The 17727-nt window shown below is 37.3% G+C and overlaps 1 protein-coding gene across 12 annotated transcripts in view; it reads left to right on the forward strand.

Annotated features, from left to right (window-relative positions):
* Positions 1-14472, forward strand: part of LOC129393693 (olfactory receptor 4K3-like) — a 29564-nt gene extending 15092 nt beyond the window's left edge. For all 12 annotated transcript variants that reach the window (XM_055097117.2, XM_055097104.2, XM_055097111.2 and 9 more), the window contains one exon: positions 11268-14472. In XM_055097117.2, the coding sequence (XP_054953092.1) occupies positions 11293-12204 (912 nt within the window). In that variant the 5' untranslated portion in view covers positions 11268-11292 and the 3' untranslated portion in view covers positions 12205-14472. The remainder of the gene's footprint in view (positions 1-11267) is intronic.
* Positions 14473-17727: the final 3255 nt, after the last annotated feature.

Consider the following 17727-nt stretch of genomic DNA (forward strand, 5'->3'; position numbering starts at 1 on the left):
GGTCAATTTTGGAATAGGTGTGGTGTGGTGCTGAAAAAAATGTATATTCTGTTGATTTGGGGTGGAGAGTTCTGTAGATGTCTATTAGGTCCGCTTGGTGCAGAGCTGAGTTCAATTCCTGGGTATCCTTGTTAACTTTCTGTCTCGTTGATCTGTCTAATGTTGACAGTGGGGTGTTAAAGTCTCCCATTATTATTGTGTGGGAGTCCAAGTCTCTTTGTAGGTCACTCAGGACTTCCTTTATGAATCTGGGTGCTCCTGTATTGGGTGCATATATATTTAGGATAGTTAGCTCTTCTTGTTGAATTGATCCCTTTACCATTATGTAATGGCCTTCTTTGTCTCTTTTGATCTGTGTTGGTTTAAAGTCTGTTCTACCAGAGACTAGGATTGCAACCCCTGCCTTTTTTTGTTTTCTATTTGCTTGGTAGATCTTCCTCCATCCTTTTATTTTGAGCCTATGTGTATCTCTGCACATAAGATGGGTTTCCTGAATACAGCACACTGATGGGTCTTGACTCTTTATCCAATTTGCCAGTCTGTGTCTTTTAATTGGAGCATTTAGTCCATTTACATTTAAAGTTAATATTGTTATGTGTGAATTTGATCCTGTCCTTATGATGTTAGCTGGTTATTTTGCTCATTAGTTGATGCAGTTTCTTCCTAGCCTCGAAGGTCTTTACATTTTGGTATGATTTTGCAGTGGCTGGTACTGGTTGTTCCTTTCCATGTTTAGTGCTTCCTTCAGGAGCTCTTTTAGGGCAGGCCTGGTGGTGACAAAATCTCTCAGCATTCACTTCTCTGTAAAGTATTTTATTTATCCTTCACTTATGAAGCTTAGTTCGGCTGGATATGAAATTCTGGGTTGAAAATTCTTTTCTTTAAGAATGTTGAATATTGGCCCCCACTCTCTTCTGGCTTGTAGAGTTTCTGCCAAGAGATCCGCTGTTAGTCTGATGGGCTTCCCTTTGTGGGTAACCCGACCTTTCTCTCTGGCTGCCCTTAACATTTTTTCCTTCATTTCAACTTTGGTGAATCTGACAATTATGTGTCTTGGAGTTGCTCTTCTCGAGGAGTATCTTTGTGGCATTCTCTGTATTTCCTGAATCTGAACGTTGGCCTGCCTTTCTAGATTGGGGAAGTTCTCCTGGATAATATCCTGCAGAGTGTTTTCCAACTTGGTTCCGTTCTCCCCGTCCCTTTCAGGTACGCCAATCAGACATAGATTTGATCTTTTCACATAGTCCCGTATTTCTTGGAGGCTTTGTTCATTTCTTTTTATTCTTTTTTCTCTAAACTTCCCTTCTCACTTCATTTCATTCATTTCATCTTCCATCACTGATACCCTTTCTTCCAGTTGATCACATCAGCTCCTGAGGCTTCTGCATTCTTCATGTAGTTCTCGAGCCTTGGCTTTCAGCTCCATCAGTTCCTTTAAGCGCTTCTCTGTATTGGTTATTCTAGTTACACATTCGTCTAAATTTTTTTTCAAAGTTTTTAACTTCTTTGCCTTTGGTTTGAATTTCCTCCTGTAGCTCGGAGTAGTTTGATCGTCTGAAGCCTTCTTCTCTCAACTTGTCAAAGTCATTCTCCATCCAGCTTTGTTCCATTACTGGTGAGGAACTGCATTCCTTTGGAGGAGGAGAGGCGCTCTGCTTTTTAGAGTTTCCAGTCTTTCTGCTCTGTTTTTTTCCCCATCTTTGTGGTTTTATCTACTTTTGGTCTTTGATGATGGTGATGTACAGATGGGTTTTTGGTGTGGATGTCCTTTCTGTTTGTTAGTTTTCCTTCTAACATACAGGATCCTCAGCTGCAGGTCTGTTGGAGTTTGCTAGAGGTCCACTCCAGACCCTGTTTGCCTGGGTATCAGCAGCGGTGACTGCAGAACAGTGGATTTTCGTGAACCACGAATGCTGCTGTGAGATCGTTCCTCTGGAAGTTTTGTCTCAGAGGAGTACCCAGCCATGTGAGGTGTCAGACTGCCCCTACTAGGGGGTGCCTCCCAGTTAGGCTGCTCGGGGGTCAGGGGTCAGGGACCCACTTGAGGAAGCAGTCTGCCCATTCTGAGATCTCCAGCTGCATGCTGGGAGAACCACTGCTGTCTTCAAAGCTGTCAGACAGGGACATTTAAATCTGCAGAGGTTACTGCTGTCTTTTTGTTTGTCTGTGCCCTGCCCCCAGAGGTGTAGCCTACAGAGGCAGGCAGGCCTCCTTGAGCTATGGTGGGCTCCACCCAGTTGGAGCTTCCTGGCTGCTTTGTTTACCTAAGCAAGCCTGGGCAATGGTGGGCGCCCCTCCCCCAGCCTCGCTGCTGCCTTGCAATTTGATCTCAGACTGCTGTGCCAGCAATCAGCAAGACTCCGTGGGCATAGGACCCTCCGATGCATGTGCAGGATATAATCTCCTGGTGTGCCGTTTTTTAAGTCCATTGGAGAAGCGCAGTATTAAGGTGGGAGTGACCCGATTTTCCAGGTGCCATCTGTCACCCCTTTCTTTGACTAGGAAAGGGAACTCCCTGATCCCTTGCGCTTCCTGAGTGAGGCAATGCCTCACACTGCTTCAGCTCGCATATGGTGTGCTGCACCCACTGTCCTGTGCCCACTGTCTGTCACTCCCTAGTGAGATGAACCCGATACCTCAGATGGAAATGCAGAAATCACCCGTGTTCTGCATCGCTCACGCTGGGGGCTGTAGACCAGAGCTGTTCCTATTCGGCCATCTTGGCTCGACCCCCCCGGATCAGTTTCTTGGTTAGCCACCCTTCAGCCTGTTTTCCCTTTGCTCTCCTTATCCCTTTTGTTTTCACTTTTGTTGTCTGAAGATTTATCCTTTCCTGCTGCCTTTTTTGGCTTTGTTTCCAGTTTAACAGAAGCAGGTTTAGCTGACAACAATGCTTTTTTTCTGTTGTTGGGTATCTCTATTGAGATTCCATTTTTCAACCTCATTGGTTTCTGACCTAATATTCATTTCTTTGCACATTGGGCTTATCTTCTTTTTTTTTTCAGTTTTCTCAGGTAGAAGCTTATTATTATTGATTTAGGTCTATCTTCTTTTCTAATATGTGTAATCAATGATATAAAGTTCCCTCTAAACACTGCATTCATTGCCTCCCACAAATTTTGTCTTTTCATTTATATTTAGTTCAAAATATTTTTAATATCTTCTGAGACTTATTTTTTGATCCATTTGTTATTATTAACAAGTGTTGTTTAATCTCCAAATATTTTAGTTTAATTCCTTTGTAATCTAACTTTTAGTTTAATTCCTTTGTAATCTAAGAACATGTTTTTTATAATTTCCATTCTTTTAAATTTGTTAAGTGTGTTTTATGGAGTAGAATGTGGTCTATCTTTATGAATGTTCCATGTGAGCTTGAGAAGAATGTGTGATCTGCTGTTCTTAGATGTAGTTTTCTAAATATGAATTAGGTCAAGTAGATCAATGGCGTTGTTGAGCCCTATGATGTCCCTAGGGATTTTCTGCCTGCTGGATCTAACAATTACTGAAAACAAGGTGTTGAAGTCTGCAAATGCAGTGGTTGTTTGTCTGTTTGTCCTTGGAGTTCTATCAGTTTTTGCCTTAACGTTGTTGTTAAATGTTTACACATTCAGAATTATTATGTCTCTTTTGAGAATGAATGAATTCCCTCAGATTAAGTGTGTCTCAGAATATATTTTGTCATTCTTCACTTTTGATGGATAATTTTGCTAAACATAGTATTCTAGTTTGATTTTTTTTCAATGCTGTAAATATTTCACTCCTTTCTCTGCTACATGGATTGACCAAAAACATTATGCAATTTATATTCTTGTTCCTCTGTATGTACGGTTATTTCCCTATATCCTATGGATTCTTTCAAGTCTTTTTTCTTTTTTTTTTTTTTGGCTTTTCTGTAGTTTAGATGTGACATGCCTAGGTGTGGATGGGTTTTTGTTCTGTTTTGTATTTATCCTGCTTGGTGTTGTCTAAGATAAGTGGTTTCATCACTGCCATTAATTTGAGAAAATTCTGAGCTATTATTATTTCACACATTTCTCCTGCCCTTTTTCTTTTACTGTTCTTCTGGTATTCCAGTTGCACATATGTCATACCTTTTATAATTGTACAATTCTTGGATATTCCGTCGGGGGTGGGGGTCTTCTATTTTCCTCTGTGCATTTCAGTTGGGAAGTTTCTATTCAAAAGTCTTCAAGCTCACTGAATCTTTTCTCAGCTTTGTCCTGTCTACTGCTGAGCCCATGAAAAGCATTCATTTGTTCATTTGCAGAACAGAGGCCAAAGAGGAAATTATCAGGAACTCACCTTGCACAATTTCATGTAATTATTTGTGCTAATAGCCCTCCTCGATTTTTCATCTTCATCTTTCACTCTGTGGTACCTAAGAACACAGATTCTCTGAGCCAGGCAGTCATAGTCTGAGTCTTGTCTCTGTTACTGTGATGGTTAATACCGAGTGTCAACTTGATTGGATTGAAGGATACAAAGTATTGATCCTGGGTGTGTCTGTGAGAGTGTTGCCAAAGGAGATTAACATTCAACTCCCTGGGCTGGGAAAGGCAGACCCACCCTTAATCTGGGTTGGCACAATTTAATCAGCTGACAGGATGGCTGGAATATAAGCAGGCAGAAAAATGAGAAAGGAGAGGCTGGCCTAGCCTCCCAGCCTACATCTTTCTCCTGTGAGGGATGCTTCCTGCCCTCAAACATTGGACCCCAAGTTCTTCAGTTTTGGGACTCGAACTGGCCCTCCTTGTTCCTCATCCTGCAGACAGCCTATTGTGGGACCTTGTGAGTATGTGAGGTGATAATTTATATATATATATTCCATTAGTTCTATCCCTCTAGAGAACCCTCACTAATACAATTACTTATGAACTATGGGATATTAATCAAGTTACAAATGCCAAGCCTCATATGTTTTTGTATCTAAAATAGGAGCTCTTGTATTATCTTAATGTTGTTTGTTTATTGTTTTCTTGTACATTTTTGGAAAGTAACTGAAGCAGCTCAGATAAACCAGGTGAATGTATAATCTCTAAAATGGTGATAATAGATCGAGTTTATACATATAGAATGCCAGTTTATACATCTCCTCAGATTGTGTAGATGCTATATTTAAATATGTTGATATTCATCATATTGTCTGGAATATTCACACAATGGAATCTGAATAGTTTATTTACAACTTTTTATCTATTCTTTTGATTCCTTGTATCTAATCAACAATATTTTTATGTAAAATATTTTCTAGGTTATGTCTCAAGACCTGAGGCCTTGCTTTACCTGATCTTCAGCTTAATTGACCAGAGGACTCATCACTACTTACCTGATTAATGTCAAGCCCAATAGTCCCACCCTTGCCACATTCTCTTCCCAAAGCCCAAGCGCTCATTCCTAAAGTGCAAAGACAACACTTTAAAAACGTGTTTTTTCTTTTGAACAAAAAGGAGGTATCTTTTAAATAATGTTATCTTAATTCCTCATTTCTCTAAAAGCAACCACTCCATTAAATGAAAGATATTTAAGCATAAATTGATTTTAATACATTAAATATTAAAATACCTTTCATATACGGATGATCCCCAATTTATAATGGTTCTACTTATAATTTTTCAACTTTGCAATAGTGCAAAAGCCATACATATTCTGAGAAACTATGCTTTAGGTACCCATACAATCATTCTGTTTTTCACGTTCAGTTCTGCATTCAAGAAACTACATAAGATAGTCAATATTTTATTGTAAAACAGGCTGTATATGATTTCATCCAACTGTAGGCTAATGTTAGTGTATTAAGCATGTTTAAGGCAGGCTAGGCTAAGCTATGATGTGTTGAATGCATTTCAATTTTTAATATTTTCAACTTATCATGGGTTTATTGAGATGTAACCCCATTTTAAGTCAAGAAACGTGTGTACCGTATATCAAAAAACAGAACTCATCAAAATATACATGTTAACATATGCACATGTTATTATGTAATTACATGAAAAGGAAACTAGAACAAAATCCCTAAAAATATGTACAAGACTTATTTTTGGCAAAAAAAAAAGTAATTAAAAAAAGGAGACAGAGGCAGATTATTATATATCTTTCTCAAGCTTTAAAGTGTTGGAACTTTGAACAGTAAACCTGAATTTGCATAATACCTTATAAATGAAAACAAAAGATAAGCTTCTGCTATTGATGTTATTTATAAGAATATTAGTAATTTTATTTTTTACATAATATGTTAAACCTAGAACATTGCTCACATAAGCACAGAAAGTTTTGAGACCTTAACGTGCTTCTCTACTCTTCATTGTGTATGCTTCATACAAAAGCAGTGGTTCAGGGCTGGCTGCTCTGTCATAGGCATGGCTGCTGCATCAGTGCCCAGCTCATCTCCCGCTGCCTGTCACCCACTCCTACCAACACAAGTCATCTGGCTTCTGCTGGGGTTAGAAATGGAAGCTCTGCTCTGAAATAATGTTTCTCTTTTAAAAAATTAAACAAAGAAATGTTTTAAAACGGCTTAACTTCTATCATTAGAACCTTTAGAATTGTATTCGCTAGGGCTCTTTGTCTTTAACAAAAGGTTCTCTATTAAGTGATATTCTCAATTCAGAGAAACTGGAAAACTATGAGATCCCAAAGGAATATGGTATAGGTAGTTTGAAAGCCTTCCACCCCAGAGGCTACTCTGCAGTGAATATATGCCTCACACTCTCCCACAAACACTGGTCACTGCAGAAAATGCATTATTTTGCTGCAATAGGGTTTTATTTCAGACGTCAGTTAAAATATGGGCAATGCTTTATCCATGGGAGAAAAATGTGGTGAGATAATGATGTCTGTCCAGTAAGATATGGTCTGTATTCTAACCTATCCCTTACTTCCTCTATCACATTTAAGAGAATTTCACAATGTTTTAACACCATTTTTCCACACCTACTAACTAACTGGGATAGTTTGAAAGTGCTGCATAGCTTCCAGAAATATCAAGGGTTTTCTCCCAGCTACATCTTGGGACTTCTGTACTCCCTACAGCATCAAAGGGAATGACTGCTAGACAGTCTCACACCTTGATAGATGCCCTGGTTGAGGAAGGCCTCTTCTTACATATCCGTAATAATCAGAGTCCATAGTTTTCCTGGATTAAGGGACTGTTCTAGGTACAGATATGTGACTGTCATTAGCGGAAATTTTCAAACAGGGAAAAAATTGTTAATAATTTATTGAGATAAGGAGAAACTTGGTAGAAAATATGGAAGGAAATCTGTTAAAAGCTATAACTGTCAATGGTGCCATGGAAATAAAATTATGTTCTGGGAACTGAATAGAGATGCAGGATAATACCACATGAGGAGAAGGACAAATGTCAGAGAACATTGGGTGTGCCTCCCAATCATGCTAATTCTGAGCTCTGAAACTTCTAACAAGTTACCTGGAGAGTCAGACTCAGAATAAGACCCATTTCATGGGGTTGTTGTGAAGATTAATTTAGACAATGTGAGTGAAAGTTTCAGGCACACAGCAGGTATTCAGAGAGACAGGGCAACACAGAGAGGGTTTTAGTTTTTCACATGACCCTAAAAGCAGCAGCTCCAAAATAAATGGAAATGGTTTCATTTTCTTTCTGTGCTTCTTTTTTTTCCCTATATTTTCTTCTCTTTGGTGAGGTCTGCTTTAAGTCATTCCATTTTATAAATATATACTCTTGCAATTTAGAGAGTAACTTCTCCCTAGGGTATGTCTGAAAATTAATTATACTTGTATTGTCAGTATTGATATTAAGTTATAATTTATTTTATTAGTAATACTTTATCTTTTGTAATTTAACTAAAATAATACTAACAACTTTTAAAATAAGTAATAAGGTAAAAAAGCAGGCATAGGCTTTTACTCTTTGTGTATAGTACCAACAGTCTATTTCTTTTTTATCTGACATGACCAGTAGAGATTAATGCACACAATAAGAAAATATTCAATAAATTCTTGTTGACTAGAGTAGAAAAAATAATCCCCTTCTAAATCTGGTACTTTCTAATTCTGTTCTTATTTTTATCCCTGGTATCCAATAATACTGTTGAATGTAAACAACAACTTCAATTATATACAACAGTGGGGATAAGCCCAGACTCAAACAACTTGAAGCTGTAAGTTCCAAAAGTAATCATAACAGAATTATTATGGATACATGGAATATTTTTCATGCAGCTATTTTCCGCTTATATTTCTTATGTCAGTTACCTTTTCATAGGACACGTCGTCCTGGTAAGAGTTTTATTATTTCATCATGATTCATAGAAATCATATTCCTTTCCAACCAAACTAAACTATAATCATTCTTTCTAGACACTAACTCTACTACATTCTCTATTATCTATGGACATTTTCCTTTTGTTGACTTTTTTTTCAGCTGTAAAAATGAGTATAATTGTTATTACGATTATGAAATAAGTGTTTTGCACAGCCCTGAGTGCACTGTCCTCTCTCTCAAAGATACACGTATATACTCTCTCTCAATATGTGTGTGTGTATATTTATATATACACACGCATATATATACTCTCCCTCTCAATGTGTGTATATATATAATTTTATACATATATAACTTTATATATGTTTTATGTATTTATAAAGCTCTCTCCATATATATATATATTTATATATACTATCTAAACTATCTAGCAACAATCTAGCTGGCTCCCAACCTTAACAGAGGGCTGTGTAACACCAATCATCAGAAAATTATCATGGGTATTGGAAATAAGTGATTCATTATAGCAAGGCTTTGAGATCCAGATATCTAAAAAAAGAAAAAGAAGGAGAGTAAGAAGGAAAACTAGGAGACAGAAAATACAAGAGAGGAGAGGGAAAGCAAGAAATAGAAAGAATGTAAATCTATTTTCCAGTTTCACAGAATTGTATTTTTAAAGGAATTAATAGCAAAAATGAGTAGGTTAGAGACAAAATTTCTACAACTTGTTGGTAAGGAATCTATTTAGTTTGTATATGCCATTTACCCTGGCATTGTGAAAGGAAATCTTCTGCCAGTGATGATTAGGGGAAACTATGTATTTCAAAAAACATAGCTTCTTCATCTAAGATAGATGAGACTGATTGGAAATAGCTTCCTGTGGTGACGTTGGAAAACGGAGGGAATTATCTAATCTCAAAGTGCGTAGCCAGAGTCTTGGGTCCCAGGGGCCTTCTCCTTTGTCACACTAAAATCTGTTTTTAAAGCAACTTGATGCACATCCCTCTCCCAGTCTTCACCACAGACTTTGCTTCATTTTAGTCCCTGCAGAGATTTCCAGACTTTAGCTTCTCAAAAATCATCTTCTTTTGAACTAGAAATTTAATGCAAGACAGTGTATTCTAGGGTCATAGATCGTGTCTGGCAACATGGCTTTTGAACACATTTTAGAGTTCTATATTGAAGATTAGACCTTAGGAGTCACAATGGCTGTGGTATGCCTCAGGTTTTGAGTAATTTTTTACAGGCTACACAAGCTTCGAGTTTCATGATCAGAGAACATTTCTTCCTAATGCCCATTATTTTTCCTTATGCCTAGAATAGTTATTCTTTCACAGATGGTTAACCACCTTCTCCTTGACTGGTTTATCTGCCCTTATATTTAATTAGCTATTTTCATTGATGAAAAACGTTTTGTCATTTTGTCAAGACTAGTAGTAGGATCTCTTTATTTATTCATTAATGAAACAATTATTGACCTTCAAACAATGTCCTAATATTTTCCAGTATTTCAAACGTATATTTAGGCACTATTTTTCTACCATATAGTCCCTACATAATAATATGTGCTTTTCAAAAATAATATTATTGGCCAGGCACGGTGGCTCATGCCTGTTTTCCAAGCACGTTGGGAGGCCAAGATGGGTGAATCAGCTGAGGCCAGGAAATCCTAGCTACTCAGGAGGTTGAGGCAGGAGAATCACTTGAACCCAGGAGGCGGAGGTTGCAATGAGCCAAGATCATGCCATTGCACTCCAGCCTGGGCAACAGAGCAGGACTCTGTGTCAAAAAAAAAAGAAGAAGAAGAAGAAAAGAAAAGAATATTATTTTACCTCAGGTTCACAGTATTGAATGGACCATAATCCTTGATTCACATCATAAGCTCTTTCACGCCCATTATGTATGTGTTTATCCATTAGTGAAATTACACCTATGAAAACATGATGCAATACAAGAACTGAACGATTCATAAAGCACTCATATGCTTATGTGCTCATCTTCATAACTCCTTTGCTTCCCCTCACCTGAGGTTACTGAGAACATCTTACATTTCCTCTTTTTTATTTCATACGTATATTTTCACTTATACAAGTTCTTGCAAAGCACACTGTTGCGTTTTATTGCTTTTCACCTCATAAAACCTATGCTGAATTGATCCATTTTGGACTTTTCCTACATTATAATATTTTACTAAGATTTTTCTATATGATTTTATGTAGTTGTGCTTCATTTGTTATGGTTCAGAATAATATCCCATTGTTTTGTCAATGGGCATTATTATAAATTTCTCTTTGTATGCATATGCAAGAGTTTATCTTGGGTTGTAAATGGAAGTGAAATCACTGGGCCATAGAATGTGTGAATGTTAAGTTTTCCAGGATAAGGTTGAACTGTTTTCCCAAAACGATTATACTAGTATTTGGTTCCATCAGCGATGTTTAAGAAATCCTCTTAACTGGGCACATGTCATAAGGACCTTCTGAGGGTGTGTCATGAGTGCGTCCTTAACCTCGGCAAAATAAACTTTCTAAATTGAATGAGATCTGTTCTCAGATACTTTTGCGTTCATACAAGTTATTACTGGAAACAGTGAAGAAGGCTTTAAAAATAAAACTTATCAAGTTTAGGTGAGATTAAATGAAAGCTCTAAAGTTGTGAACCCCAAAAATCTGAGACAGGTCTCAGTTAATTTAGAAAGAATGTCACTTTCTGACAGGCCCAGGAGCCCCAAGTTTATCTTGGAACCTCAGAGAGGAATTCACCCAACTCACAGGTATTTGATGGTACAAATCCATGGCTGGGCTTGGCTTTAAAAATTTTATCTGAGATTCCTTCTATGGAACAAAGTTCCATCAAAACCAGTTTAAAAGCCTATGTAAAAACAAATAATTATTCTTGCTGCACTGTATACAAATAATCAGGACTAGTATAATAAAGTGAATCAGTTCTAAAAAAAAAATCCTCTAAATTCACATACTGTTTATTCAGAAAATGTGATGCTGTGCCTTTTTTTTTTTTTTTTCAGATGACTTTAGAACAAACTGGACTAAATGGAAGAAGTAAATCAGTCTGTGGCGTCTGAATTCATCATTCTTGGGCTTTGTGATTCATGGGAGCTCCAGGACTTACTCCTAGTGATATTTTCTTCACTTTATTTGATCACCATTTTAGGCAACATCTTCATTGTGGTTATAATTATCACTAACCTCCATCTCCATTCCCCTATGTACTTCCTGTTAGCCAATCTCTCATTCATTGACTTCTGTCTTTCCTCAGTCACTGCCCCTAAAATGATCACGGACTTTCTCAAAGAAAATAAGACCATCTCCTTCGGAGGCTGTATGTGTCAAATTTTCTTTGGACACTTCTTTGGAGGGGGCGAGATGGTACTGCTTGTGTCAATGGCCTATGACCGTTATGTGGCCATCTGCAAGCCACTCCATTACTCCAGCATCATGAACAGATATATGTGCATTGGGTTAGTGATGATATCATGGATTATTGGCTTTGTGCATTCAACAAGCCAACTAATTATGATTGCAAAGCTGCCCTTCTGTGGACCCAGGGAATTGGACAGCTTTTTCTGTGATATTCCATTGGTAATCAAGCTAGCCTGCATAGACACCTATATTCTAGAAATGTTGATAAATGCTGACAGTGGGGTACTGGCAACCATCTGCTTCATTCTGTTGCTGAGCTCTTACTCTCATATTCTGTTTACTGTCTGCCTTCACTCTAAGGGTGGAGCATCCAAGGCTCTCTCTACCTGCGCTGCCCACATCACAGTGGTAGTGTTATTCTTTGGGCCTTGCATCTTCATCTATTTGTGGCCAGTCAGTATCCCCTGGGTGGACAAGTTTCTTGCTGTATTTTATGCAGTCATCACACCTCTCCTAAATCCAGCCATTTACACCCTAAGAAACAAAGATACTAAAAATGCCATAAAGAGACTACTATGTTAGTATTAGATTGCAGTGAGTATTTAGTGTCTCACCCTAGCATGTTTATAGTAATGTCCCTAAATTAGTCACATCTGACCTGTTACTTTGAACTGGGAAACATTACCCAGTTCACAGATGGTCGTCTATGTCTCCAAATGAAAGATTTGTGTCAATTCTACTCAATTCCACAATCATTTATTGATTATTGAATGCTAAATTATTTCCTGTCTGGGAAATTTGGCCAGTCTTTAGGACTATGATTTTGACTGTGCTCAAGGATGACTTGAAGTTAATTAATGACATTTATTACTCTTGGTGCTACTACTTCCAACACCCACTACCATATGCTGAAATTTTCTATTATGCTAAGCATTTCCTTGAGCAAAGTATGTCACGTAAGTCTTCTCTTAATTTTTTTCAATAAGCCAGTGAATTGAGTATTGCTATCTTTATTTTTACAAATGGATAAATTAGTCATTCAATTAATAATCACTCTACCTAACTTACCTGAAGAGACACTGTAAAGGTAATTGGGAAACATTCCCCATCACACTCGGAATAAGACTGAATCAGTCATAATATAGAGAGAATGTTATTCCTTCAACTTCATGCCTTGGCCATTTGCAAAACTGTGTAATTGTCTTTAGGAGATACACAATAAAAAGAGAGATGAGTGCACTAACAATCTTAGGGTATTACTTCTCTTTCTTTTAATAAATGTGTTGGAGGTTCATTATCTATACCAGATAAAATAAGGGACATTGTGTTATATTCTAAAAATGACTAGGGACCCCAAAGACCTTCTGTTTAAGAAGGTTATATCTATTAACATTTACCAGTTTAGAAATCTTAAAAAATTAAATGATTATGTACTAATGCTTAAAAATAACAAAAATAAGGCATTATTAGTTACTGTAAATATCATATTTTAGGAAAAGTAACAATATTTTCAAAAATGTAATAAAGAAGAATGGAATGGTTTTACCTATTTGCAAATTCCTTTAGCATATGGCTGAATAGAAGCAGTTGAGTTCTCTCATCTACTCTGCATTGCGTCTGTTGTAACATGTGCTTTTGTTAGAATTATATAAAGGCCATCTGGCCTGACAGAGATATGTAGTTGGATAAAAGAGGAATGTTTTCATTTTTGTGGAAAAGCAATGGTGAATAAAACTACAGGTGAAATTTAGCACAAAGCAAGACAGTGGCATCCTGTACTAGATATTGTGGCAGTCCTCATTATCACATACTCACAGTAAAAAAAGTAAAAACTGTAATAACCTTTTAAAGTTATGTGTGCAGTATAATGCCAGATTGTATTGTTGTTTGTTGTTGCTATTTTGGTTGTGGTTTAAATAGTGAATATTGTATATTTCTCCATTTTGATGATTTTCATTCAATATTTACCGCAATCTGGGAAAGTTTTTTCCACCCTAGCAACACTTCCTAGATTTCTTCTCAGTTACTGTTTATCTGAAAGTGTCTTTTTTTTTTTTTTTTGAGATGGAGTCTCGCTCTGTCGCCCAGGCTGGAGTGCAGTGGCGTGATCTCAGCTCACTGTAAACTCCGCCTCCTGGGTTCACACCATTCTCCTGCCTCAGCCTCCCGAGTAGCTGGGATTACAGGTGTGTGCCACCATGCCCGGCTAATTTTTTTGTATTTTTAGTAGAGATGGGGTTTCACCGTGTTAGCCAGAATGGTCTCGATCTCCTGACCTCATGATCCACCTGCCTCGGCCTCCCAAAGTGCTGGGATTACAGGCGTGAGCCACCGTGCCCGGTCGAAAGTGTCTTTATTTTTTCTTCATATTTGAAAGATATTTTCATTAAGTCTGGAATTCTAATGTGTCAGTTTTTCTCAAAACTTGAACTGGATAAAGAAAATGTGGTACATACACACCATGGAATCCTACTCAGCCATTAAAGGGAATGAGATCATGTCCTTTGCAGTGACTGGATAAAGCTGGAGGCCATTATCCTAAGCAAAACTACTCAGGAACAGAAAAACAAATATTGCATGTTCTCATTTATGAGTGAGAGCTAAACATTGAGTGCACATGGACACAAAGAAGGGAACAACAAACCCCTGGGTTTACTCCAAGGTGGAGGGTGAAAGGAAGGAGAGGATCAAAAAACTACCTATCAAGTAGTATGCATATCACCTCAGTGACAAATTAATCTGTACGCAAAATCCCCATGATGGGCAATTTACTTATGTAACAAACCTGCACGTGTACCCCTGAACCTAAAATAAAAGTAAAAGTAATAATAATAAAATGTTATTCCAATGCTTCTGGCTTTCATGTTTTCTGTTGAATAGTCATCAGTTTTATTGCTGTTCCTTTGAAGATATTAAGTTCCTTTTTCTCGCTACCATAAACATGTTCTTTTTGCCTTCAGTTTCAGCAAAGTGACTACAATATGCCTATGATATCGTTTTCACTGTAGTCATCTCTCTTGTTCACTGCACTTCTTGAATCTACAAGTCCTACCTTTTATCTTTTAAATTAAAAGATAAACTTTTCCATAGTATTATTTTTCTATATATAAGGCTGAATCCCTTTGCCAGCTGGATGTGTAATGAATAATTTAATTCTCTGTTTTTGGGGATTTTATTTTTAAAATAAATAATTGTAAAATATTTGCCCAATAGCTAAATATTTTAGCTAATCTGTTATTACCTGAAGAAAAAAATTTTGTAATTGGATTTTAATCATATGGCAATTTTTAAGAATTTGATATATGTTTTGAACTTATGATCTGTAGAAGATTTATAATTTATCCTATAAATTGCAAAGTATGATGGTGTCTATTTTCTTAAAGGCTCACCTATGTATCGGGGGAAACTGCCCCTGATAGTCACGTAGGTTCTTTTCTATTTTCCCTAAGTGTCGGCCGGTCTGAGAAATAAAGGGACAGAGTACAAAAGAGAGAAAATTTAAAGCTGGGTGTCCAGGGAAGACATCACATGTCAGTAGGTTCCGTGATGCCCCCCGAGCCGTAAAACCAGCAAGTTTTTATTAGCAATTTTCAAAACGGGAGGGAGTGTATGAATAGGGTGTGTGTCACAGAGATCATGTACTTCACAAGGTAATAGAATATCACAAGGCAAATGGAGGCAGGGCGAGATCACAGGACCAGGGCAAAATTAAAATTGCTAATAAAGTTTCAGGCAGGCATTGTCATTGATAACGTCTTATCAGGAAACAGGGTTTGAGAGCAGACAACTGGTCTGACCAAAATTTATTAGGCGGGAATTTCCTTGTCCTAATAAGCCTGGGAGTGCTACGGGAGACTGGGGCTTATTTCATCCCACCGCTGCGACCGTAAAAGACAGCCACCCCCAAAGCGGCCATTTCAGAGGCCTACCCTCAGGGACCCATTCTCTTTCTCAGGGATGTTCCTTGCTGAGAAAAAGAATTCAGCAATATTTCTCCCATTTGCTTTTGGAAGAAGAGAAATATGGCTCTGTTCCACCCGGCTCACTGGCAGTCAGAGTTTAAGGTTATCTCTCTTGTTCCCTGAACATTGCTGTTATCCTGTTCTTTTTTCAAGGTGCCCAGATTTCATACTGTTCAAACACACATGCTCTACAAACAATTTGTGCAGTTAACGCAATCATCGCAGGGTCCTGAGGTGACATACAGCCTCCTCAGCTTTCGAAGATGACGGGATTAAGAGATTAAAGTAAAGACAGGCATAGGAAATCACAAGGGTATTGATTGGGGAAGTGATAAATGTCCATGAAATCTTCACAATTTATGTTCAGAGACTGCAGTAAAGACAGGCATAACAAATTATAAAAGTACTAATTTTGGGGAACTAATAAATGTCCATGAAATCATCACAATTTATGTTCTTCTGCCATGGCTTCAGCCAGTCCCTCCGTCCGGGGTCCCTGACTTCCCACAACACCTATGACATATTATTCTTTTATTTTAAGTTTTTATAGTTTTTTACAAACATAATAGCAATTCTATTTTTTATTTACATTTCTTTGATTACAGATGAATTTTAATGTTCTTCATATACTTATTGACTATTTTTGGATTTCCTATTTTGTCATAAACATGAGTTTATTTTAAATTTGGTATACCTTTACATTTAACAGTTATTTCCTACATTTATTTTAGTTAAATAATTTATACAAAAGATTTAAATTTTTGAAACTTAAAGGATCAGAAATTTTTTTCTGCATTATTTGCACATGGGGTGATATACTTAGATTTTTCTCACTCAAAGACCTATTTGATGTGGTCCTTTGTTAGATGCTTAAGTGGTCTCTCTCCTTCCCCTCTGCGTTTACCTGCAATCACCACCTACTGGACTGGAAGTCAATCTGCACAACCCATCGTAAACATCTGTTGACACAAGTATACCACACTTGGGTAAGAGACATGCTTCTTACAACCTCTGCTACCACCATCACCTATGCCACCCCAGCTGCCAAGGAGGTGGTGAGCCCACACAGCAGCCCAAAACACCACTACTACAACCAGCATTTAAGAAAGGCACCACCCCAGCTACCAAGGAGGTGGTGAGCCCACACAGCAGCCCAAAACACCACTACTACAACCAGCATTTAAGAAAGGCACCACCCCAGCTACCAAGGAGGTGGTGAGCCCACACAGCAGCCCAAAACACCACTACTACAACCAGCATTTAAGAAAGGCACCACACTAAAGCTATTTATAACCAAGGAAATCATATAGAGATTTCACCGCTGAACACGGCCAGAAGCAAATCCCAACAATCCTAGTCAACATACATCATAGTCATATCCTCAAGAGGATAATTTCACATACCAATATTCACCTTGAATGTAAATGAATTAAATGCTCCACTTAAAATATATACATTGGCAGAACAGATTTTAAAAAACAATCCAACTAAACACTATTTATCACAAACTCACCTTAGTAGTAAAGACATTTATACACTGAAGGTAAAGGGGTAAATATCTTTTTCCAAAGATATTCCACACAATGGAAGACTTCTCAAAAACAAACAAACAAAAAACCCTTACATTCGACAAACGAATTCGGTAAAACTTCAGGATACAGTATCAATGTACAAAGATCATCAGCATTTTTACACCAATAACAATTAAGGCAAGAACCAAATCGAGAAGGCAATTTCATTTACAATACCTACAAGAAATATTTAATAAAATACCTAGAAATATAGTTAACCAATGAGGTGAAAGATCTCTACAAGGAAAACACTGATGAAAGAAACTGTAGACAATAAAAATAAATGAAAAAAATCCTATGCTTATGGATTGAAAGAATCAATATCATAAAAAATAACCATATTGTCCAAAACAATCTACAAGTCCAATACAATTCCTATCAAAATACCAATGTCATTTTCACATAATTAGAAAAAACAATCCTAAAATTCATATGGAACCAAAAAAAGAGCTGAAATAGCCAAAGCAATCTGAGCAAAAAGAACAAAGCTGGAGGCATTACATTACTTGACCTCAAATTATACTACCAGGCTATAGTAACTAGAACAGTATGATACTAGTATAAAAATAGAC

Source organism: Pan paniscus, chromosome 11 (assembly GCF_029289425.2).
Source record: "Pan paniscus chromosome 11, NHGRI_mPanPan1-v2.0_pri, whole genome shotgun sequence".
In the NCBI taxonomy this organism is placed as follows: domain Eukaryota; kingdom Metazoa; phylum Chordata; class Mammalia; order Primates; family Hominidae; genus Pan; species Pan paniscus.